The following is a 23,749-nucleotide window of genomic DNA, read 5'->3' as shown; positions in this document are numbered from 1 at the left end:
CGCCTGTAGTCCCAGCTACTCGGAGGCTGAGGCGGGAGAATGGCGTGAACCCGGGAGGCGGAGCTTGCAGTGAGCCGAGATCGCGCCACTGCACTCCAGCCTGGGTGACAGAGTGAGACTCCGTCTCAAAAAAAAAAAAAAAAAAAAAAAAAAAAAAAAAAAAAAAAAAAAAAAAACAACAACAACAACAACAAAAACTCTTGAACAAGAGATTTGATGAGCTTCCAAAGGATGAACACATTAAGGTGCTGGGAAGGTTATAAGCCCAGAAAGGGCACGGAACCTCCAAACCTCATCCCCACCCCCTAATACCTTGTCCTATATATTTCTCCCATTGAGCTATTCCTGAGTTGTATCCTTCATAAGAAACCAGTAAACCTGAGTAAAGCATTTCCGGATTTCTTGAGCCATTCTAGCAAACCATCAAACCTAAGGAGAGGATCAGAGGCCCAATTTATAGCCAGTCAGTCAGAAGTACGGAAGGCCAGGACTTGCAACTGGCATCTGAAGTGAAGTACAGGCAGTCTTGTGGGACTGAACCCTTAAACTTGTAAGATCTAATGCTAAACCCAGGTAGAAATTGTCCAAACTAAAACTGTAGGGCACCCTGCTTATGTCAGACAGAGCACTGGTTTAGTGGAGAAAAAAATACATCTGGGGTCAGAAGTGATGTGGGAGTATAGAAAAACAGTGCTTTCCCAAATGCTGTACAGAATTTATGAGTATATCACACAAACTCCTTTTACTTTCTGAATGTAGTGACTATAACATGTCCAGATAACCTTAAGTTCATTTTCGTGTAAAGGAAAAAAATAACATCTATGAGGACAGTTGTTTGTCCAAACAGATTCTGTCCCTACAACTATGAAGCAAGAGAAAACACCTGCTTAAAGAGCCAGCAGGGACAATTCTTTGCATCTGAGAGATGATCGCATTTTTGTACGCTTAATACCTAAACTTAGAGGGTTAACCAAATACTCATTTCTACAATGCTGGACACTTCTGACAACTTTTGCTTAATATCAAATACAGTGAAGACACCAAATATACATACTCAAAAATACCATGGAATTAAAGAAGGTTTCATGACAACAGATGGTCCTTAAAAAATGTCTAGGCCTTTTCACTCTAAGCAGCTGGCAAAAGCAAGTGCCTTACAAAAAGTCGCAGAATGGGAGCAAAGAAGAAAGTGGTTAATCCATTTTCTAAAAAAGACTGGTATGATGTGAAAGCACTGGCTATGTTTAATTGGTAACAAACTAGTCAAAAGGGCTCAAGGAACCAGCACTGCATCTGATGGCCTAAAGAACTGTGTTTTTGAAATGAACCTTGCTGATCTGCAGAATGACGAAAGTGTCCTTAGAAAATTCAGACTAATTACTGAGGATATACAGGTCAAAAACTATGTGACCAGCTTCCATGGCTGGTCTTGGATCAGCTTCAAGGCCTTTTCTGTATCTTTGAATGCAGACAGAATGATCCAAGCCATAATAACTGGTCACACAGTTTTTGACCTGGACATCCTCAGTAATCTTTTCTGTGACAAAATATGCTCCATGGTTAAACATGGCAGACTTCATATGAAACTCCTGCTGATGTCAAGATTGCCAATAGTTATCTGTTTTGTCTGTTTTGTGTAGGTTTTACAAAGAAATGCAATAATCAGATCTAGGCAATCTCTTATGCTCAGCACCAACAGATATGCCAAATCCCAGTGATGATGGAAGTCGTGACCCAAGAGGTACAGACAAATAGCTTGAAAGAAGTGGGCAATAAACTGATTCCACACAAATCAGGAAAGACATAGAAAAGGCTTGCCCAGGCCAGGCGCAGTGACTCACGTCTGTAATCCCAATACTTTGGGAGGCCGAGGTGGGCGGATCACGAGGTCAGGAGTTCGAGACCATCCTGGCTAACATGGTGAAATCCCATCTCTACTAAAAATATAAAAAATTAGCCAAGTGTGGTGGCACGTACCTGTAGTCCCAACTACTCAGTAGGCTGAGGCAGGAGAAAAGTTTGAACCCGGGAGGCAGAGGTTGCAGTGAGCCGAGATCGCACCACTGCACTCCAGCCAGGGCAACAAAGCAAGACTCCATTTCAAAAAAAAAAAAAAAAAGGCTTGCCCATGTATTTATCCTTTCTATGACATCTTCATTAGAAAGGTAAAAATACGGAAGAAAACCAAGTTTGGTTTGGGAAAACTTATGGGGCTTCATAGTGAAAAGTAATTCTGCAAAAACTACTGGATATTTAAAAGGCACTAATATTGATAAACCACCAGTCCAATAATCAGTTTAAAATTCAGAATTTTAATGGTGACCAAAAATCTTATTAGTAGCAGGGGGAGAGCAGGGAAAAGGGACAAATGCATTCCAGGAAAGAGTAAATACCTGTACACTTGTGCCCAAAATAGAGAAGATTTGTCCTCAACCACCTCCCCTGAGTTTAGCCCTGGGCCACATGACAAATACAAAATAGATGTTCATAAAAAGTTTATTATATGAAACACATCAGGGACAGAAGATAAAATATATCCAGAGGTCAAAACATGTATTGTGTTGAGTGCAGTAAGCCTCCTATAATATAAGAGATACCCGTGGAAGGCATTAACTGTAACTACGGTAAGTAGGATCTCAGTTTTAAATGATGTTAATCACACAAAGCATTTGATCTTTCTTGCTTGGTAATATTTTTCTTCATCATGTCCTGTTTTCTTTCATGCTTGGTAATTTCTAACTTTTGTAATAAACATGTATTGCTTTTATATACTAATGAGATAATTTTCAAAGATGCTAAACTGCTTAAAGATGTTTTATTTAGTATTTTCAGTAACAAATGTAAAACATGGCTATTCAAGTAGAAAATTAACACTGCCAAACCATAAGACATGCAGAGAAAGACCCACTCTAAAAACATAAAATAATATATAAAAATTGCTGTCACTATGTTTATCTGAGGTGAGTTAATACAGAGAAAATGTTCAAATATAAAGTAATATACGGCCGGGCATGGTGGCTCATGCTATAATCCCAGCACTTTGGGAGGCCGAGGCAGGTGGATTACCTGAGGTCAGGAGTTCGAGACCAGCCTGACCAACATGGTGAAACCCTGTCTCTACTAAAAATAGAAAAAATTAGCCGGGCATGGTGACAGGCACCTGTAATTTCACCTACTCGGGAGACTGAGGCAGGAGAATCGCTTGAACCCAGGAGGCAGAGGTTGCAGTGAGCCGAGATCATACCACTGCACTCCAGCCTGAGCATGACAAAGCAAGACTCTGTCTCAAAAAAAAAAAAAAAAAGTAATATCCATCAGCGTAAACAGATTGTACTTTGAATTGTCAAAATAATTCTTTGCTACTTCTTTTTAATTGTGAAAATTAATCTCAAAAAGCCTGAAGATAAGTTACTGAGTATGGCATAAAATGGCTGAATGACTGCAAAAATAGCAATATTTCTTTAAAAATATTCTGCATTATGTATATTATATATGCATATTACAAACATACACATACATATGTAATAGCAATAGCTATGTTTTATGTTTATGTATACCTACTCCAGTTTTATATCACTTGGTAAAGGTCCACATTATAAAATTAGTGTTACACAAAGCAAAGAATACAGGCTAAGTCAGGCAGACAGAGCTATAAATTTTCTTATTAGCCATGATCTTGGACAATAACCCAATTTCTGTTACCAAGCCTCTGTTTCTTTATCTCTGAGATGGGGCATATATGACAAACCCTTGGCATCCTCATTTACACTTAGGTGACCATAAGAGTAACCCCGAAGGTAAATAAAAATAATATTGCCACAGTGCTTAATTTCATTAATGCATCTTACCAATCACAATGTCTTTAATTTTTTATTTCTATGATTAAAAAAGGCAGACCAAGACTGAAACTCAGGTTGACGTCAAGAATGACTCCCAGCCAGGCACAGTGGCTCACAACTGTAATCCCAGCACTTTGGGAGCAGAGGCAGGCGAATCACTTGAGGTCAAGAGTTCGAGACCAGTCTGGACAACATGGTGAAACCCCATCCCTACTAAAAATACTAAAATTAGCCGGGCATGGTGGCACGTGCCTGTAGTCCCAATTGTTTGGGAGGCTGTGGCAGGAAAATTACTTGAACCCAAGAAGTGGAGGTTGCAGTGAAGCAAGATCACACCATTGCACTCCAGCCTGGGTGACAGAGCAAGACTCCATCTCAAAAAAAAAAAAAAAAAAAAACTACTCCCAATAATTCTCATTAAATTACCTGTAATTTTTTTTAAACATGTTTCTTTATGACAAATAGGCTTGAAGTTAGAGTAAAGAAACACTAAATTCTGATGCAAAATGCCATTTGGAGAGAAAACCAGGTGCCCCTAAATTTGTTTTTTTAATTTATTTGGGGGATTTAAAGTGCCAAACATACCCAACTCAAAATGCCAAGAATTTTAGTGAAATTCTTTTAGGGTTGCATAAGAAACATGAAAAATGATACACATAAAGCACTCATTGTAGTAGGTATACATTTTTATGATAGTACAGATTAAAAATAGTAACATTTACAAAAATTTCCAAAATAAAAATGTACGTATACACACATACAGAGAGAGGGAGGGAAAGAGTTTTTACCTGAAAGATCATGTCTGGTAATAAAGCTCTCAGGGTTTGATGGAAATGCTCTTTCACCTGTAGTAATGCGGCGTGCCACACAGATCATACAAGATTGCAAATCTATAATAAAAAATTCACCCTGATAAGGATTATGCTTAACTTTTGGATATGTATGTTCAATAGGCAAGCAAGGACATGGAATTCAGTAAGAAGAGTTATAACAGAAGTTTCAAAACTCCAAGTACGGCTACTATTTGTTTCATGAACATCACAAACATATGATAGCTCTTACCTTCCCCTTCCTCCATCATAGCTCGTGGCTGAGACAGGGCAAAGCACTGCATTGTTTCATATCTCTGGCGCATTTCAGGACTGGCGTTTATGTCTTCCAGAATATCATGTGGTGTTTTCATCAACATACGGCAATTAAATGTATGGCTTTTTTGTCTCTGGGTCTCATTTGTCCAGGAAACTCCATTAACTTTGGAAAACAAATTGAAATGACATTTTAAAAAGCTTGTAACTCATTCTATGACCATTATCAAGAATTCAAGCTGCATTTTCTCATTATGCATGTTTTCCATAGTTATATCTATACTAACATTTCAGGCTGGCAATATACAAAACATATGAATAATTTCAACTTTAACAGAAATCTCACTGCATATTTTGTAACTATATGCCTCTTAAAATGTATACCAAATTTTTAATTCACTGACACCATATGTCAAAATTTTGCTATTAAATCACATGCCTTTCTACCCTCATTTGATGGCTGGACTTCCTAAAAGATACATTCAATTTTCTAAGAAATGGTCAAGGAAAAAAATTTAACCTATTTACAAAATACACATTAAAAGCCTACCTGTAGATTTTGGTAAATTTTTAAGAAAATCCTTTCTGTCTTCTTCATGTAAGATATTGTAAACACTTGTGTTAACCAGGTCCTCTTGCTTATATTGCAGGTATTGTGTGACATTTTCTGACACAAATACAATGTTTCCATCTCGATTCACCACAAATAGGAAACCATCCAATGCCTAAAATAGGATATGTTAATACAGGCTGTTATTAACTGAATTGTATACTCCTTCCTCTAATTCTTAAATTGAAACTCCAACCATCAACATAACTGTATTTGGAAACAAGACCTTCAAGGAGATAATTAAAGATAAATGAGGTCATATGGGTGGGGACCCTAATCCAATATGACCGGTATCCTATAAGGGGAGAGAAAGACACCAGGAATGTGCATGCAGAGAAAAGGCCATGGGAGAACACAGTGACAAGAAATGGAGAATCCAATCCTGCCGACACCTTGATCCTGGACTTCCAGCCTCCAACACTGTAAGAAATAAATTTATTTGGTTTAACCTACCAAGTCTGTGGTATTTTGTTACAGTAGTATCAGCAAACAGCAGCCATAGTAATAAGCAAAATGTGTAAAAACTACTGCTGACTTAATTACTGCAAACAACTATAAGCCACCATTACTACTAACATTAGCACCATTATTACAGGCCTTATTGGGGGGGAAAAAAAAGAAGAATTGGGGGTGGCAGAGTGTGTACATAAATATGTTCAGCATGAAATCTGAATTAATGTCTAATCTAATTTTTAAAGAATTATATCTTCAAAGGAGCTTTTAAAAGTGAGAAAAGCATCCTTAGCTCTTCCCATTTTTTCCATTTGATGCCAAGTCAAGCTACAGAAACTGCTACAGCATTCCTTAATGAGAATTTACAAAGACGAATTTCACAACTGATCAACTAAAAGTAGTTGGAACAAACTACCTGAAACAAAAAGAAGTTGACAAGTTAACTTTATGAAGGGCTTCAGCCCCTAAACAAATACAATGCACATATTTAAGTGTTAACAATTCCTCAAGAATATAAAACCAAAGCGTGCCATGTGATTAATCATGCAAAAATTCACCAAAAATGTCTGAGCTAAAACGTACAGTCATCATCCCCCGGTATCTGTGTAAGATTGGTTCCAAGACCTTCCAAAGACGGCAAAATCCAAGGATGCTCAAGTCCCTGATATAAAATGGTGTATTTGCCTATAGCCTATGCATATATATTCCAATATAATTTAAATCATCTCTAGATTACTTATAATACCTAATACAATGTAAATGCTATATAAATAGTCATCACACTGAAGTATTTTTTTATTGGTTTTTTTTTTTTTTTTGAGACTGAGTCTTGCTCTGTCACCCAGGCCAGAGTGCAGTGGCGCAATCTAGGCTCACTGCAAGCTCCACCTCCCAGGTTCACGCCATTCTCCTGCCTCAGCCTCCTGAGTAGTAGCTGGGACTACAGGCACCCACCACCACGCCCAGCTATTTTTTATATTTTTAGTAGAGACGGGGTTTCACCATGTTAGCCAGGATGGTCTCAATCTCCTGACCTCGTGATCCACCCGCCTTGGCCTCCCAAAGTGCTGGGATTACAGGCGTGAGCCACTGCGCCCAGCCATATTTTTTATTGTTTTAACATTATTTTTTATTTCTTCCCCAGCCTCCAAATCTGCAGTACAAAACCCATGGATATGAAAGGGCCATTTGTACCCAAATATCTCTGTGAAATTACAGGTTACCTTTCCTTTCCTGCTTCTTTATATTTTTATGTTTGTATATGTGTGATTTCTCAATTTGCAACTATATTTTTACTAGGGGGCCAAGGCTTCCTGAATTATGTATATTGTAAATTTAAGAGCATTTTACCATCATATTCAGAATACTGAATTGTCTCAAAGAAAAATGTTTTCTTTTTGTTCTCATTTCCTAACCAAAATTTATTCTTTTTTTATAACTTTATAATAAATCAAACTGCAACACAACTTACTGGACAGTTGAAATCTTTATACTTGCCTGAAGTAAAAGCGGTCCTAAGGAGTCTTTATCAATAACTCCCTGCCCTGTAGAAGATACATCGGCTTTTTGAACATCATCATCATTGGAAATAGTTTTTCCTGAAAAGACAGAAGGTGGTATAACAAATAACACACTTATCAGTTATAGATTAAATCATCTTGAAATAGTCCCCAGAAGAGACATAAAGATACACATGCACATGCCCATACATACATACAAAACGTTTCCTCATAAGAGAATGATGCTACAATATTATAACATCAAAACTAAACTTCATAGTTACCCAGGAAGCCAGAAGATACCTAAATTGTTTCACTACTAAATGTACTATCCCACAGCTTCCTGAAAGGGAACTAACAAATGACAGGGAATTGTCTGTTAACCATTTCTAAAGAGCATAGCTGGGCCGGGTGCGGTGGCTCAAGCCTGTAATCCCAGCACTTTGGGAGGCCGAGACGGGTGGATTACGAGGTCAGGAGATCGAGACCATCTTGGCTAACACGGTGAAACCCCGTCTCTACTAAAAAATACAAAAAACTAGCCAGGCAAGGTGGCGGGCGCCTGTAGTCCCAGCTACTCGGGAGGCTGAGGTGGGAGAATGGTGTAAACCCAGGAAGCGGAGCTTGCAGTGAGCTGAGATCCGGCCACTGCACTCCAGCCTGGGCGACAGAGCAAGACTCTGTCTCCAAAAAAAAAAAAAAAAAAAACCATAGCTGGAGGCCTGGTGCAGTGGCTCACGCCTGTAATCCCAGCACTATGGGAGGCTGAGGCAGGTGGATCACCTGAGGTCAGGAGTTTGAGACCAGCCTGGCCAACATGGTGAAACTCCGTCTCTACTAAAAATACAAAACTTAGCTAGGCGTGGTGGCGGGTGCCTGTAATCCTAGCTACTTGGGAGGCTGAGGCAGGAGAATCTCTTGAACCCAGGAGGTGGAGGTTGTAGTGAGCTGAGATCACACCACTGCACTCTAGCCCGGGTGACAAAGCGAGACACTGTCTCAAAATAAATAAATATATAAATAACAAAAAGCACAGCTGGTCAACACATTTGTCTATTCCCATACTTGTTAGCCTCTACCAGTTGTAGTCTCTACCCAAATAAAGGAGCAAAAAGGCAAATATAGCAACAAGTCCCTTCTAAAACAGGGGTCCCCGACCCCCAGGCCATAGACAAATATCAGTCCATGGCCTGTTAGGAATGGGGCGGCACAGCAGGAGGTCAGCAGTGGGCAAGTGAGCAAAGTTTAATCTGTATTTACAACAGCCCCTCCCCATCGCTCACATTACCACTTGAGTTCCACATCCTGTCAGCTCAGAAGCAGCATTAGATTCTCACAGGTGTGCAAACCCTAATGTGAACTCCGCATGCGAGGGATCTAGGTTGTGTGCTCCTTATGATTCTCTAATGCCTGATGATCTTGTCACCCCCAGATGGACCCGTCTAGCTGCAGGAAAACAAGCTCAGGGCTCCCACTGATTTCTGCATTATGGTGAGTCGTATAATTATTTCATTATATGTTACAATGTAATCATAATAGAAATAAAGTACACCACAAACATAATGCACTTGAATCATCCTGAAACCATCCCTTCTACCACGTCCATGGAAAAACTGGCTTCCACAAAACCAGTCCCTGGTGCCAAAAAGGTTGGGAACCACTGCTGTTTTAAAAGACATGAGTGTTTTTATTACCTTGTTCTTTTATTTGACGTATCTGTCTTACTGTTTCCTTCAAAATCGCACATTTATCTGGTTTGACATTGAAATTGTCAATATCACTAAGATTGGCAGATATCAGCTCAGCCAATTCTTCAATATATTTACTTTCCTGCTCCCGTCTCCGCTTTTCACCACTGCAGGTAAGACTAAGGGAAAAAGGGTAGAGAGGGAGGAAAGGAGACATAATACATATCACAAAAGAGCTGTTAGCAGAATCAGCCCCTATACAACACTATTACCTTTTTTTTTTTTCCTTGAGACGGAGTTTCGCTCTTGTTGCCCAGGCTGGAGTACAATGGTGTGATCTCAGCTCAATGCAACCTCTGCCTCCCGGATTCAGGCGATTCTCCTGCCTCAGCCTCCCTAGTAGCTGGGATTACAGGCATGCGCCACCATACCTGGCTAATTTTTGCATTTTTAGTAGAGATGAGGTTTCACCATGTTGGTCAGGCTGGTCTTGAACTCCTAACCTCAGGTGATCCACCCGCCCTGGCCTCCCAAAGTGCTGGGATTACAGGTATGAGCCACCACACCCAGCCTATTATTTTCATATGTAAACAAACTAAACTCAGCCAATGTAAACTATCAAAAATGCTGTCTTGGAGAAGCAGTACAACATAATAGAGATTCACGTAAACCTAAATCCAGTTCCATCTTTGTTAGCTAGGTGGCCTTGGGCAGAGTTAGCCTCAGTTACTTCATCTAGAAAATATGAATAAATAATCTTTACTTCTTAGAGATAATAAAACAACTAACAAATAATAACAAAAACACTGGTAGCTACTTACTGATGATGAAGTTTTATTCATCATAGATTGATATTTTTCAACTATCACATTAAACCTCAATTGACACTGACTTTGGCAAATACTTTAAAAGCTATGGAGTAGTGTTGTATAGATTACATTATTTTGTTTCTAATTTTTAAGCTTCTCATTTCACTTGGTAAAAAAAGGATGCAACCTAACAAATGATAAAATATCAACTTATAACCCATTCTTAAAAGACAGCAAAGATTCTTACTTATAATAACTGTCAGCCCTCTGAGCCCAAGCCTGCATGTTTACATCCAGATGGCCTGAAGCAACTGAAGATCCACAGAAGAAGTGAAAATAGCCTGAACTGAGGACATTCCACCATTGTGATTTGTTTATGCCCCACTCTAACTGATCAATGTACTTTGTAATCTCCCCCACCCTTAAGAAGGTTCTTTGTAATCTCCCCACTCTTAAGAAGGTTCTTTGTAATTCTCCCCACCCTTGAGAATGTACTTTGTGAGATCCACCCCCTGCCCAGGAAACATTGCTAACTCCACTGCCTATCCCAAAAACCTGTAAGAACTAATGATAATCCCACTACCCTTTTGCTGGCTCTCTTTTCGGACTCAGCCCGCCTGCACGCAGGTGAAATAAACAGCCTTGTTGCTCACGCAAAGCCTGTTTGGTGGTCTCTTCACATGGACACATATGACATAACCTTGGTCATCTATTTGTAACTCCTACCCCGCCCTCCATTCAGAAATTCTTATAGTATCACAAATTGTTAATATTCTACCTTCTATCTGAATCAGCAATAAAAAAAAAAAAACTTCTATTACATCAGAAAGATGTCCATCTCATCAGTAACACTCTATTTACCATGAAGTGAAACCACCAAAAAATCTAACCAGAGAATGTAAATGACCAGAAGTTAAAATGTTATCCTTAAACAAAGGCAGAGGGAGGAGAACAAGTGTGGTAAAGCACCAGGAAATAAGTCACCTACCCTTGTCCTGGAGCATCACATGGCAATTTGTGTTTTCGTGAATCAGTGGCCAGTGGATCCAAGTTTTCTCCTAATCCACTCATCTTGAATATACATCAGCAACTAAGAATAATTAGAAATAAGATAAGCACATTAAAAAATATACATGACTCTATGAAGGTGTTATATGACTGAATGCATCTTGTAATTCAGAACTACTTTCTTTAAACAGATAATTCCCAATATTCTTTTTCATAAATGCCTATACTGAAAACAACCTCAGATTTCACATTCTAATATAACTATGCAGAATGTATGTACAACTCCAAGTCAGAAATGTTCCTCAAGTCCTACTAAAAATGTGTCTCTTGCAGGGAATGGTGGCTCATGCCTGTAGTCCCAGCACTTTGGGAGGTCGAGGCAGGTAGATCACCTGAGGTCAGGAGTTTGAGACCAGCCTGACCAACATGGTGAAACCCCATCTCTACTAAAAATAAAAAATTAGCTGGCCATGGTGGCGGGCGCCTGTAATCCTAGTTATTTGGGAGGCTGAGGCAGGAGAATCACTAGAACCAGGAGGTGGAGGTTGCAGTAAGCCGAGATGGCACCACTGCACTCCAGCCTGGGTGACAAGAGCTAGACTCAAAAAAAAAAAAAAAAAAAAAAAATTGACTGATGGAAAAATAGGATGCTTTGGTTAAAATTTCATTGATGAAGAAGATAAATGTAGAGTACTTCTTGTTGAGAAAGATGAGCAGGTTTTAATACTCAGTAACAATTTAAGACATCTACTAAGCTCTCATTTGCTAAGAATTTTATCTGTACTAAACTCTTGTTTAGAATAAGGCATTCACTGTTGTAAAGAATTACATGTCAACCAACGAACCTCAACGATTCTAAACTATTTTTTACTTATTAAAATGCATCTTGCGTTCCAGCTAAATTCTGAGACATATGTTGGAGGACATAAATTTCCACTAGGTGGCAGAATGCTACCAGGAAGGAAGACAGATTTCTAAAAATGAAAATTTACTCAAGATGCTGATCAAACTTCAAATGTGTAGCTTTAAAAAAAAAATCAAAGCAAAAAAAAACCAAAAAAATTAAAAATTAAAATCACAATATAAATCAGAAAATCTAGATTGCAACATTGTCTTTACAGATGCACTAAATATGTATTAATTACCAAGAAAATTCATTCTATAACTTTGGTTGTAAAACGGAAAGGCTAAAAAGCTGAGATGATTTCAATATTTGCTTTTTTCCCCATGACAAGTTTAAATGGAGGACAGAAAAATACTTAAAATAACCTTTATTAGTAGTGGCTCACTATTATGACTTTAAAGCACAGTCAGATCACACAATCTTGGGGGTACTGTATTTTAAAAAAGACAAAGAAAGTCTGTAAACAGTCAAGATTTTAAAGGAAGCTATAAGAAAATACAACTAAATGCAATATTTGATCCTAGACTGAATCCTGCGCTGGAGGTAAGAAAATGCTATAAAGAATATTATTGGATCAACTGACAAAATTAGAATATGGACAACTGACATAAAAGTATGTTGTCAATATTAAATATACTTAAGTTGATAAATGAACTATGGTTATTTAAGAGACCAATATTCTTAGTATAATATTTGGGGTAAGAGGGTATTACATATGCAAATTATCCTCACATGGTTAAGAAAACTTGCATATATAATGAGTGAGTTGAATAAACCTGGGAACCAGGACAGGCAGGGCAAGGATGAGGAAGGGAGTTGATACTAGGTGAATCCTGATGAGGGGATAAACTGAAAAACTCTTCATACTATTTTCTTGCAACCTTGCTTTAGTTTAAAATTTTCCTCAAATAAAAGAGTTTTAAACTTAAAGGTATGTTCAGTTTTGATTTTCCAATTTTCATATTTAAAAAGAGTATCTCAAGTAATCCCAGTGCTTTGGGAGGCTCAGGCAGGAGAATCACTTGAGTTTGAGCCCCATCTGTTCAACACAGTAACACCCTGTCTCTACAAATTTTTTAAAAACCTAAGCCAGGCATCATGGTGTACACCTATAGCATTAACTACTTAGGAGTAAAACAGGAAGACTGCTTGAGCCCAGGAGTTTGAGACTGCAGTGAGCTGTGATCACGCCAATGCACTCCAGCCTCAGTGACCAAGTGAGACTCTGTCTCTTAATAATAATAATAAATTAAATAATTAAAAAGAACCAGGCGCAGTGGCTCACAACTGTAATCCCAGCATTTTGGGAGGCTGAGGCGGGTGGATCACAAGGTCAGGAGTTCGAGACCAGCCTGGCCAATATGGTGAAACCCCGTCTCTACTAAAAATACAAAAAGCAGCTGGGCATGGTGGCATGCGCCTGTAGTCCCGGCTACTAGGGAGGCTGAGGCAGGAGAATCGCATGAACCCGGGAGACAGAGGTTGCAGTAAGCTGAGACCCAGCCACTGCACTCCAGCCTGGGTAACAGAGAGCGACTTCATCTCAAAAAAATAAATAAATAAAATAAAAAGAATAGTGATTCCATTCCTTAAGTACAAAAATAGAATAATTCTTGCTATGTCTCTATAATTGGTTTTATATTTGTTTCATTCAAAGGTTATTTTTAAATTGAATGGCAAACTATCCATTGAGTAACAACTTTTTTTTTTTTTTTAAGACAGGTTCTTACTGTGTCACCCAGGCTGAAGTGCAGTGGCACAATCTCAGCTCACTGCAACCTCGGCTTCCCAGGCTCAAGCAATCCTCCTGCCTCAGTATCCCAAGCAGCTGGGATAACAGGTGAGCACCACCACGCCCAGCTAATTTTTGTATTTTTTGGAGAGAGGGTCTCACCAAGTTGCCCAGGCTGGTCTTGAACTCCTGGGTTCAAGTTATCTGCCTGCCTCAGCCTCCCAAAGTGCTGGGATTACAGGTATGACCCACCACACCCAGTCTACATTTCTTTATTTTAAATATGTAATTTATTCCACATTCTAGATATTATTTCCTTACTTTGGCTTTTGTCTATAAGCTGAATCCCTGAAACAAATGGATAAACTATTCGGTGGATAACAGCACTTCTTTAATTTGAAATATATAATTTCGCCTATATTCTCAATATTATTTCCTTTCTTTGGTATTAAGTTGGTATTAAATATAAGGGGTCTACCACATAATAGGTGGTCAGTAAATGTCTTGAATAAATATTGAACACATATAAAAGCAACATTCAACCTACTAAATCATAGTGTAGAATTTTCCTTTATTCTGATCTATAACAATCATTCAGTGCAATCCTACTGCTTTAAACTCTTTAAATGTTTACTTCTACAGTTGATATACAGTGTTATAATAAATTCTGGCAGCATAAATTAAATCAATAGAAAAACTAAGCCATGACAATCTCTTAATATGCAAAAAAATTAATAAGTACAAATATCAGTTTAAACCAGAAACGCAGATCATTTGTGTTAAGTCAATGTTTATGTGCATATAATGAAACCTAAATATGTCTACCTATATCCATAGACACATGCAGCTTTTTCTCTTGATCTCACAAAACAAGCTACACTGTACACATAAGCCTGTGCCATCTTCCTGCTACCAGACTTACTCCTTCACAGAGTCAAACCTAATTATCCAAAAAGGTACTAAGGGAAGGCTGGCAGGGGTGCCTCATGCTTGTAATCCCAGCACTTTGGGAGGCCAAGGTGGGCGGATCACCTGAGGTCGGGAGTTTGAGAGACCAGCCTGACCAATGTGGAGAAACCCCATCTCTACTGAAAATACAAAATTAGCCAGGGACGGTGGTGCATGTCTGTAATTCCAGCTACTCAGGAGGCTGAGACAGAATTGCTTGAACCTGGGAGGTGGAGGTTGCGGTGAGCCAAAATCGGGCCTGGGCAACAAGAGTGAATTCTGTCTCAAAAAAAAAAAAAAAACCTAAGGGAAAATAACTTAAAATCATGAAAAAGGTGCTTACCCAAACATGAAGGTATAATTATTTAAGATATAAAATATTTCTATCTTATTTTTGTTTTGTTTTGTTTTGCTTTTGAGACGGAGTCTCACTTTGTCACCCAGACTGGAGTGCAGTGGCACGATCTCAGTTCACTGCAACCTCCGCCTCCCGGGTTCAAATGATTGTCTTGCCTCAGCCTCCCGAGTAGCTGGGATTATAGGTGTGTGCCACCACACCTGGCTAATTTTTGTATTTTCAATAGAGTCAGGGTTTCACCAAGTTGGCCAGGCTGGTCTCGAACTCCTGACCACAACTGATCTGCCCGCCTCAGCCTCCCAAAGTGCTGCAATTACAGGCATGTGCCACCATGTCCAGTCTCTATCTTGGTTTTTCAGGAATAGGTTGGGTAGATTTGTAGTTCTTAATTAGACATGGACAAACCTTAGGTACATTACTGTATAACTGTATAAGACACCACAATGTCTAAGAATAAATGACAAATTGTTTTACAACAAAAAGCGAAGTAGAGCAAACATCTCCTGAATTTCATTAAACTAAAGAAAAAGCTCAATATGAGAAATAAAAAAGCATTTTTGGTCCCCAAAGTAATAATTTCAACATATACAATATTATATTCCTGAGCACAAATGACTATGACAAACCCTTCAGGTAGTTTTCTATTTGGTATTAATCTTAGTTATAAACAAAAAATCAAAAATGGCATTTGTTTTAGTTGCCATACCTGTTGTCTCCTTCTCATTGGGGGGATGTTAGTTTGGTAGATTACTCATTTTAAGATATAAAAGGTAAATGTCTAGCACACACTAGATCTAGATCACTTTCAGTAAACAGTCAAGAATGAAGATGAGAGAGGGGAGCAAGGCATGTACCAAGACCATGAAGTTCTTAACCGGTAAGAAACATGGATCAATAACTGCCTGAGACTAGCTTACAGTTTTACATCTTAAATTACAACCCATCTAGTTTGGAGAATATATGGAGTTGATAAAATCCATCTTCAAAGGGGAAATAATATAGCACAACAGTCTCACAGTAAGTTTGATTATAAGAACAGTCTAGGCCAGGCGCGGTGGCTCACACCTGTAATCCCAGCACTTTGGGAGGCCGAGGTGGGTGGATCACCTGAGGTCAGGAGTTCAAGACCAGCCTGGCCAATATGGTGAAATCCCATCTCTACTAAAACTACAAAAATTAGCTGGGTGTGGTGGCATGCACATGTAGTTCCCACTACTCGGGAGGCTGCGGCAGGAGAAAAGCTTGAACCCGGGAGGCGGAGGTTGCCAGTGAGCCAAGACCGCTCCACTGCACTCCAGCCTGGGTGACAGAGTGAGACTCTGCCTAAAAAAGAAAAAAAAATAACAGTCTATTAACATAAAGTCCCTTCTTAATTCTGACTCCATACAATTAGATATTATCACCGATAGTTGAATATAAAAGAAATTAGGGCCTATACTTGCCCCCAAGTAATCGTCCTCCTGAAGTTATATCATACATCCAACTGTGAGATGCATCCATATTTTGAAGTTTCCACTGCACCTCTAATGCACTTCCAAGAAGATACACAATCCAGTCTCAGAAGCCTTTTCAAGCCCCTGGCCCCAAAGTATTGAAAAGAACTAGAAGGAGGAACTTCTCGTTTTATCAGAATTCAAAGGCTAAAACCGAGTCAATCTTTCAATATAAACTCTACTACCCAGATCCATAAGCCATTTTTACAACTATTTTCCTTATCTAAAATGTTTCTACTAAAAAAAGTTCTATGCTACACTACTTAAATGTATTAAATATGGCAATGCACACTAAGACTGCATTTTAAAAAAGGCTGGGCGGGGTGGCTCACGCCTGTAATCCCAGCACTTTGGGAGGCCAAGGTGGGCGGATCACCTGAGGTCTGGAGTTCAAGACCAGCCTGACCAACATAGTAAAACCCCATCTCTACTAAAAATACAAAATTAGCCAGGCGTGGTGGCACATGCCTGTAATCCCAGTTACTTGGGGGGTTGAGACAGGAGGATTGCTTGAACCCAGGAGGTGGACGTTGCAGTGAGCAGAGATTGTGCCACTGCATTCCAGCATTGCACTCCAGCCTAGACAACAAAAACGAAACTCGGTCTCAAAAAACAAACAAACAAACAAACAAAAACCTGCATTTAAGCAATATATTCTATGCAATTACTTTTTTTTGGAAGGGGGGTGCAGTGGTGCAACCTCAGCTCACTGCAACCTCCACCTCCCGGGTTCAAGCAATTCTCCTGCCTCAGCCTCCCAAGTAGCTGGGACTACAGGCGCCTGCCACCACCCCGGCTAGTTTTTGTATTTTTAGTAGAAATGGGGTTTTACCATATTGGTCAGGCTGGTCTCAAACTCCTGACCTCAAGTGATCCACCTGCCTCGGCCTCCCAAAAAGTTGGGATTACAGGCGTGAGCCACCGCGTCTGGTCACAATTACTTTAATGTAGAATAGTAACAATTAGAATACCTTTCAATGCTATCAAAATCTAATGCTATTTCTATATTATATGAAAAAGTTCAAAGTATATCCATAAGATTTAAAATGAACAAGTATCTTAAAACAACTGGATAGAATGTTTCCTATAAATACTATAGGCCTTTCTATACGTAACATTCAAGCTATGGAACATGCTGAAGCTTAGACATCAACGGAATATATAATAAATTGCTAGAAAATGAACTTTCATGGAATAACTAATTAAAGCTAAAAAGCAGCAAAGGATTATATCTGCTAGCTCAAAAACCATGAAAATTTTGGTATTAGGCTTAGCAGCACTTATCAGCTTTCCTTTTGGTTATTTGGGATTAAGACAGGAGGGAAAAAGTTTGATTATACTCAGCAAATTAGCCAAATGGACAAGGATACAGGAAATACTCCAGGTCCAAAAGGAAAAGATATCAATCAACACTACCAGTGTTCATTAGGCATGCAAGAAGTTATTTTGGGGGACCTAAGAAAAGCTATACTGTGCCAAAACAGGAGATGGGTTATCCAGTAAATCTAAATTGACATAGGGACCAACTAAAATGGTTTACTTTTCCTGAATTAATAAGGGAGAAATGAGGAGATAATTTTGTGGTAGTACAATGCTAGGCATCTCACATACACTGGATAATTTATTTACCAGGACCCTCCAGAGTATGTATTACTACAATAGTCCCATTTTACAGATAGGGAAATGGCTAAATAACTTTCCACTAGATCACACACAGACTCTGGATGGCAGAGCTAGAACTACAATATTTTTTCAGACTTCATAACCAACAAAATATGTATCAAATGTTTCTTGGGCATTTTATTCCACCCCCAAACACCACCAAAACAAGCCATTTATACCACTGAATCACACTATAGCCAACCAGTTAGCCAGAAAATTTCTCAGCTTATCAGTAAGAACACTGAGAGGTTATGACAGCCATAGTTTAGGGGCATGCAGTATTAGGGACAGAGACAAGGAGTTGCTCAAGCTTAGCAGATACTAATGCTCCCCTCAAGCACCTTACCTAACCATTACCCTCCAAAGTCACTAAACTGCCCTTTGTGGTGTTCTAATATTACCCATGACCCTTACTTCCACTTGAGATGGTCAATGGCTCACATAGCAAAAGGAAAATTTGAGATCGAAAAGTACAAACTATACCCTAAAATGGTCAGTCAAGTATTGTTATTCTTTGGTTTGCTATGATGAAATGGTGGAGCTACTTGACTATCCCAGCAGCAATTTAGTTTATCCATGAGGCTTGTTTCCCTAACTTATATAAGGTATGATTAAATACATTAATTAGAGAGAGGTTTGGTGTATTTCTTGAGAATCACAGTAACTTAGAGAAATTTTTTCAAACAGCTATGGATCTGAACTGGTTTATTAAAAACTGCTTCAAGCAACATGTAAAGCAGAGACTGCTCAAGTCAATCAGAAAAACAAGTTCTTGGGAAGAATGAGACAGTCATACATAAAAGTTCTACCCAAAACTCAAATTCCAAATTCTCAAATTCCTAATTAGGCAACTTAGAAAATAACTACCACTAGTTAACACAAGGGCTTAATTTTACAAGGTTTTTTTCTCTACCCTAAAAATATCAGTAAGTTTCTTAATCTTCTTTCAATCCGTCATTCATACCCTTACAAATAAAATAAGAGGAGCTCCCAGAGAACTGGTACCATGGAGAAAGAACTGAAGACAAATATAACATGTGTGTGTAAGGGACAGGAGAAGGCAGGGAAGAGACAAGTTCATAAACATGGAACTGTTATAAAAGCTTCCTCCTCAATTGGATGACTCTTCCAGTTAGTATCTCCTATCTTTGTTTCCTTTCAGTTCTGGTAAGGAAGTTAAGAGCTCTGAGGAGATAAGCAGGAGAGGAAATAAAATTTTTTTTATTTTTTTATTTTTTTTAAGACAGAGTCTTGCTCTGTTGCCCAGGGACAGAGCAAGTGGCAGTGGCACAATCTCAGCTCACTGCAACCTCTGCCTCCCAGGTTCAGGCAATTCTCCTGCCTCAGCCTCCCAAGTAGCTGGGATTACAGGTGCCCACCACCACGCCCAGCTAATTTTTATATTTTTAGTATAATATAAAAAAGGTTGGTCTCGAACTCCTGACCTCATGATCCACTGGCCTCAGCCTCCCTAAGTGCTGGGATTACAGGCGTGAGCCACTGAGCATGGCCTACTTATTTATTTTTCTTTTGCTTCCTCATCCTCTGCCAGAGAGAGTGAAATTTTTTATATCCTTCTGTTTTGTGGCTAATTTGCTATAATGTTTTGTAGGATAAAGTATAACACAATCCTTTTTTTTTTCCCCAATTTAATTCCATTTCAGCTCAAACATTTTGCATGCCCAGAATCATTTTAGGCCCAGAAAACAGAGATAAATGTCACTACCAACTATGAGAACTCTCAGGCTAGCAGAACAGGAAAAGAGAAAAACAATTAAATTGGATAAGTGTTTAAAAAAAAAAAAAAAAAGGAATCGTATGAACACAATGAATAGCAAAGCTAGAAGCCTACAGTTTTTAGAAACAAAACATAAACATGGTATCTACAAGAAGAACTACCTTGGTGGAGACATATACAAGAAAACAGCACAACCTCAGTTCTTGGTAATTTCTTCTCCACTATCTTTCCTTTATAATGTCAGCATATTGGGTGAAGGGCTAGCAAGAAACAATAAAACATCCAATTTTTAATATATAAATTGAACAGAAAAGCATCTGAATGTAAATTATTTTATGCACAAGGTTCCATTCTCTCTTCCTTTTTGCTTATTTATGTTCCAGTTTAAACCTGATGACGTTGAATTCAAACATAAACTCCCCAGAGAGTAGAGTGCCAGAACTGGGCATACCAATTAGCCAACTCAGGGGTTAGTTGCAACTGGAAGCTTGCTGCCAAGAGACTTCTCAACCTCTACGTGAGCAACAGAGTTGAAGTTCACAGATATACACTGTACAGAGGGAGTTAAGGAAGCCAATTCCATCTAAACCTAAATCAAATTACCCTCTCCTGACAGCATACTAACTAGCTGGGTAACTCTTGTTTTAAAGGTTCCACTGACTTCTACAATTTAATACACTGAACCTATCTCATATACAAGAACAGACTTAAGTCTGAGCTTCATAAACTTGAATTTGGCTTCAGTTTAATCAACCTGTTACCAGTCATACTTCTTCCTCATCAATCACCACCAGCAACCACCAAAATGATTTTTATACTAAAAGTTTTTAATAAAGGTAACTGAAACATTTCCTTTATTTTAACCTTAAGTCACTATTTTTTTTTTTAAATCTTTCCCACACCGCTTTTCCATCTAGAATATTCTTGCCCTTCAAGATTAATTTGCACCTCTGGTAAAACCATCCCCAACTCTCCCAATTAGACAAAGTTTTCCCTTCTTTATCCTAAGCATTTTCCATACTTTTACTATAACATTTTATATATTAACACTATTTCTGTCTCTGCTTCCTACCTTGTAAGCTCTAAACCATTGTATAAACTTGTATGTAACTCTATTTTATTACAAACTCTTTTTTTTCACTACCACCATTCCTCTTCTCTTTTCCAACTCCAGTTCTCTTTTGCCTTCCCATCAGCTATACTTTTGACTAACTCCATATCTTCTTAAAAGACACAGAAGGTTCTCCTTTTACAGAGTTAAAAAGAGGTAATTTGGCTGGGCACGGTGGCTCACAGTTGTAATCCCAACACTTTAGGAAGCCAAGATGGAAGGGCAGCTTGAACCCGGGACTTCAAGACCAGCCTGCGCAACATGGCAAAACCCCTTCTCTACAAAAAATACAAAACATTTAGCCGAGCATGGTGAAGCACACCTGTAGTCCCAGCTACTCAGGAAGCTGAGGTGGGGGTATCACCTGAGCCCAGGAGGCAGAGGTTTCAGTGAGCCAAGGATCGCACCACTGCACTCCAGCCTGGGCAAAGGGAGTGAGACCCTGGTCTTGAGGAGCAGAAGGAGTGGGGCTTGTTTTGTTTTGTTTTTGAGATGGAATCTTACTCTGTCACCCAGGCTGGAATGCAGTGACACAATCTTGGCTCACTAAAACCTCCGCCTCCCAGATTCAAGCGATTCTCCTGCCTCAGCCTCCCAAGTAGCTGGGATTACAGGCAGCCACCAGTATACTCACCTCATTTTTGTATTATTAGTAGAAACGGGGTTTCGCCATATTGGCCAGGCTGGTCTCGAACTTCTGACCTCAGGTGACCCACCCGCCCCGGCCTCCCAAAGTCCTGGGATTACAGGCATGAGCCACTACGCCCGGCCAAGGAGGAGATTTTTAAAACCCCAGTATTGTGTACCACTTTTTACCTCTGGGGTTTGTAGTTTAATTTTCCTTCGACAGACATAAATATCTCCACATCAAAAGTAGTATTTATACCTAAGTTTGTCCCTGTGGCATATAATGAAAATATAAACAGCAGAGGAAGAAAGAGAGAAATAAAAATCAAAGATTTTAGCCATGCTAAGGTAAGTGAGAAAGAACTGGATAAAGAAGAGTGGTGGGGAGGGAGAAGTGGGTATGTGCACAGAGCAGAAATGAAATCTGATATAAATTAAATTAATAAGCAATAAAGATGTAAAGGAGAGATGATCACAGCATGTGCCCCATTCTCTTCTAATCTATTCTTTCCATCTACCTCACAGAGGAAAAGACAGTATTGAGAAATAAATGTTAAAGCTTAAGAGGTGACAACATTAGCCACCTGGTAACCAAACAGCTGAGAGCAGCAAGGATGGTACATAAAGTGTACCATGGTACACTAAGTAAACAATGAAGAGGGGGAATGGTAACCATGGTCAAAAGCAAGACAGATAAATACTCCTAAACCAGAGTGCTTGTAGAGTAAAAAACAAAATAACACACTTCCCCCTATAGTACTAAAGTTAGCCCTGTCCAGCAATATCAAAAATAGAGGATACAATGAGTTTGCTTACCTGCAACACTGATATTACAAAAATTACCATTGTAGAAATAAATGTAAAGCTAATAAAAGACTTTTGAGTTAATTTTTCAAAGAAAATATACTGAAGGTAGAACACAGACAGAGATGTCCTTCTTATAAAAGCAAAGAGGTTGGAGCAGATCTGTAACTCTAGCAACACGACATGGCAAGTCTGACTCACAAGACTTCCTGAATAGGTCATCATCTGTACTGCTGCTTAGTCTGTGGCTCAGTCCTTTCTTTCCTGACCTCACAGCTTGTTACTCTTCAACAATTATTAAATAACTTTAAATTCAAAATAATCCTTTTTTAAAAATGTTTCCGGGCCAGTTTCAGTAGCTCACACCTGTAATCCCAGCAATTTGGGAGGCTGGGGCAAGAGGATTGCTTGAGCCTAGCAGTTTGAGACCAGCCTGGGCAACACAGTGAAATTCTGTCTCCGTAAAAACACCAAAATTAGCTGGGCAGCATGTGCCTGTGGTCCCAGCTATTCAGGAAGCTCAGGTGGGAGGATCACTTGAGCCCAGGAGGTCAAGTCTGCAGTGAACCATGATCACTACACTCTAGCCTGGGGGACAGAGCAAGACCCTATCTCAAAACAGTAACAATAATAATAGTTTCCACAACCCTAGAAGTTACATGTCTGATAACAGAATTTGTCTTTTCAAGTAAATCTCTAAAGCCATTATTCATCTGATGACAACAATACAAATAATGAATAAGAAAATATATATCAAAAAGTTAAAAAATAAAAAAAGCTTTCAACATTATTTGCTTTCTGGAGGGTGAGTAAAAAGGTTAAAAGGTATCAAAACTGAAACTCAATAAAACACTTGACCCTCTCCATTCCTCTCTAAAAAATAGCTACAGTCTTATGTGGAGCTAAACATTTACACCATTAGGTCAAGATTGCTTCAGGGAAGAAATCTGCAGTAAGTAAAAATATAAAATACTGAAAACAGGAGGAGAAGTACATCATTCAATTTTTGTTTTTTCTTGTTGCTATTCAAATGTTAGTTTCATGATCCACAACTTTTTTTTTTTTTTTTTTTTTTTTTTTGAGACGGAGTCTCGCTCTGTCACCCAGGATGGAGTGCAGTGGCACAATCTCAGCTCACCGCAATCTCTGCCTCCTGGGTTCAAGGAATTCCCCTGCCTCAGCCTCCTGAGTAGCTAGGACTACAGGTGTGCACCACCATGCCTGGCTAATTTTTTGTATTTTAGTAGAGATGGGGTTTCACCATGTTGGCCAGGATGGTCTCAAACTCCTGACCTCGTGACATGATCCATAAGTTTAAAGAGCTTTTTTTCTGTACTTCACAAAACCTGCCTATCCATGTCTAGTAAATGAAGCTGGGGCA

General features: G+C 39.0%; 1 protein-coding gene across 14 annotated transcripts in view; it reads right to left on the bottom strand.

Moving 5' to 3' along the window:
- NCOA3 (nuclear receptor coactivator 3) overlaps positions 1 to 23,749 on the bottom strand; it is a 158,965-nt gene that overhangs the window by 21,533 nt on the left and 113,683 nt on the right. For 9 of the 14 annotated variants that reach the window (XM_045363078.3, XM_065523264.2, XM_065523265.2 and 6 more), the window contains 6 exons: positions 10,972 to 11,073; positions 9,181 to 9,353; positions 7,485 to 7,585; positions 5,475 to 5,649; positions 4,902 to 5,090; positions 4,628 to 4,729 (listed from right to left, as the gene is read on the bottom strand). In XM_045363078.3, the coding sequence (XP_045219013.2) occupies positions 4,628 to 4,729; positions 4,902 to 5,090; positions 5,475 to 5,649; positions 7,485 to 7,585; positions 9,181 to 9,353; positions 10,972 to 11,054 (823 nt within the window). In that variant the 5' untranslated portion in view covers positions 11,055 to 11,073. Of the gene's footprint in view, positions 1 to 4,627; positions 4,730 to 4,901; positions 5,091 to 5,474; positions 5,650 to 7,484; positions 7,586 to 9,180; positions 9,610 to 10,971; positions 11,074 to 19,987; positions 20,087 to 23,749 lie in introns of all 14 variants that reach the window. The other 5 variants (XM_065523266.2, XM_065523267.2, XM_045363080.3 and 2 more) reach the window with 2 other exon arrangements.

This window comes from Macaca fascicularis, chromosome 10, assembly GCF_037993035.2.
Source record: "Macaca fascicularis isolate 582-1 chromosome 10, T2T-MFA8v1.1".
NCBI classification, from domain to species: Eukaryota; Metazoa; Chordata; class Mammalia; order Primates; family Cercopithecidae; genus Macaca; species Macaca fascicularis.
Note: the sequence above shows the minus strand (reverse complement) of the source record. Positions and strands in the feature narration are given on the sequence as shown.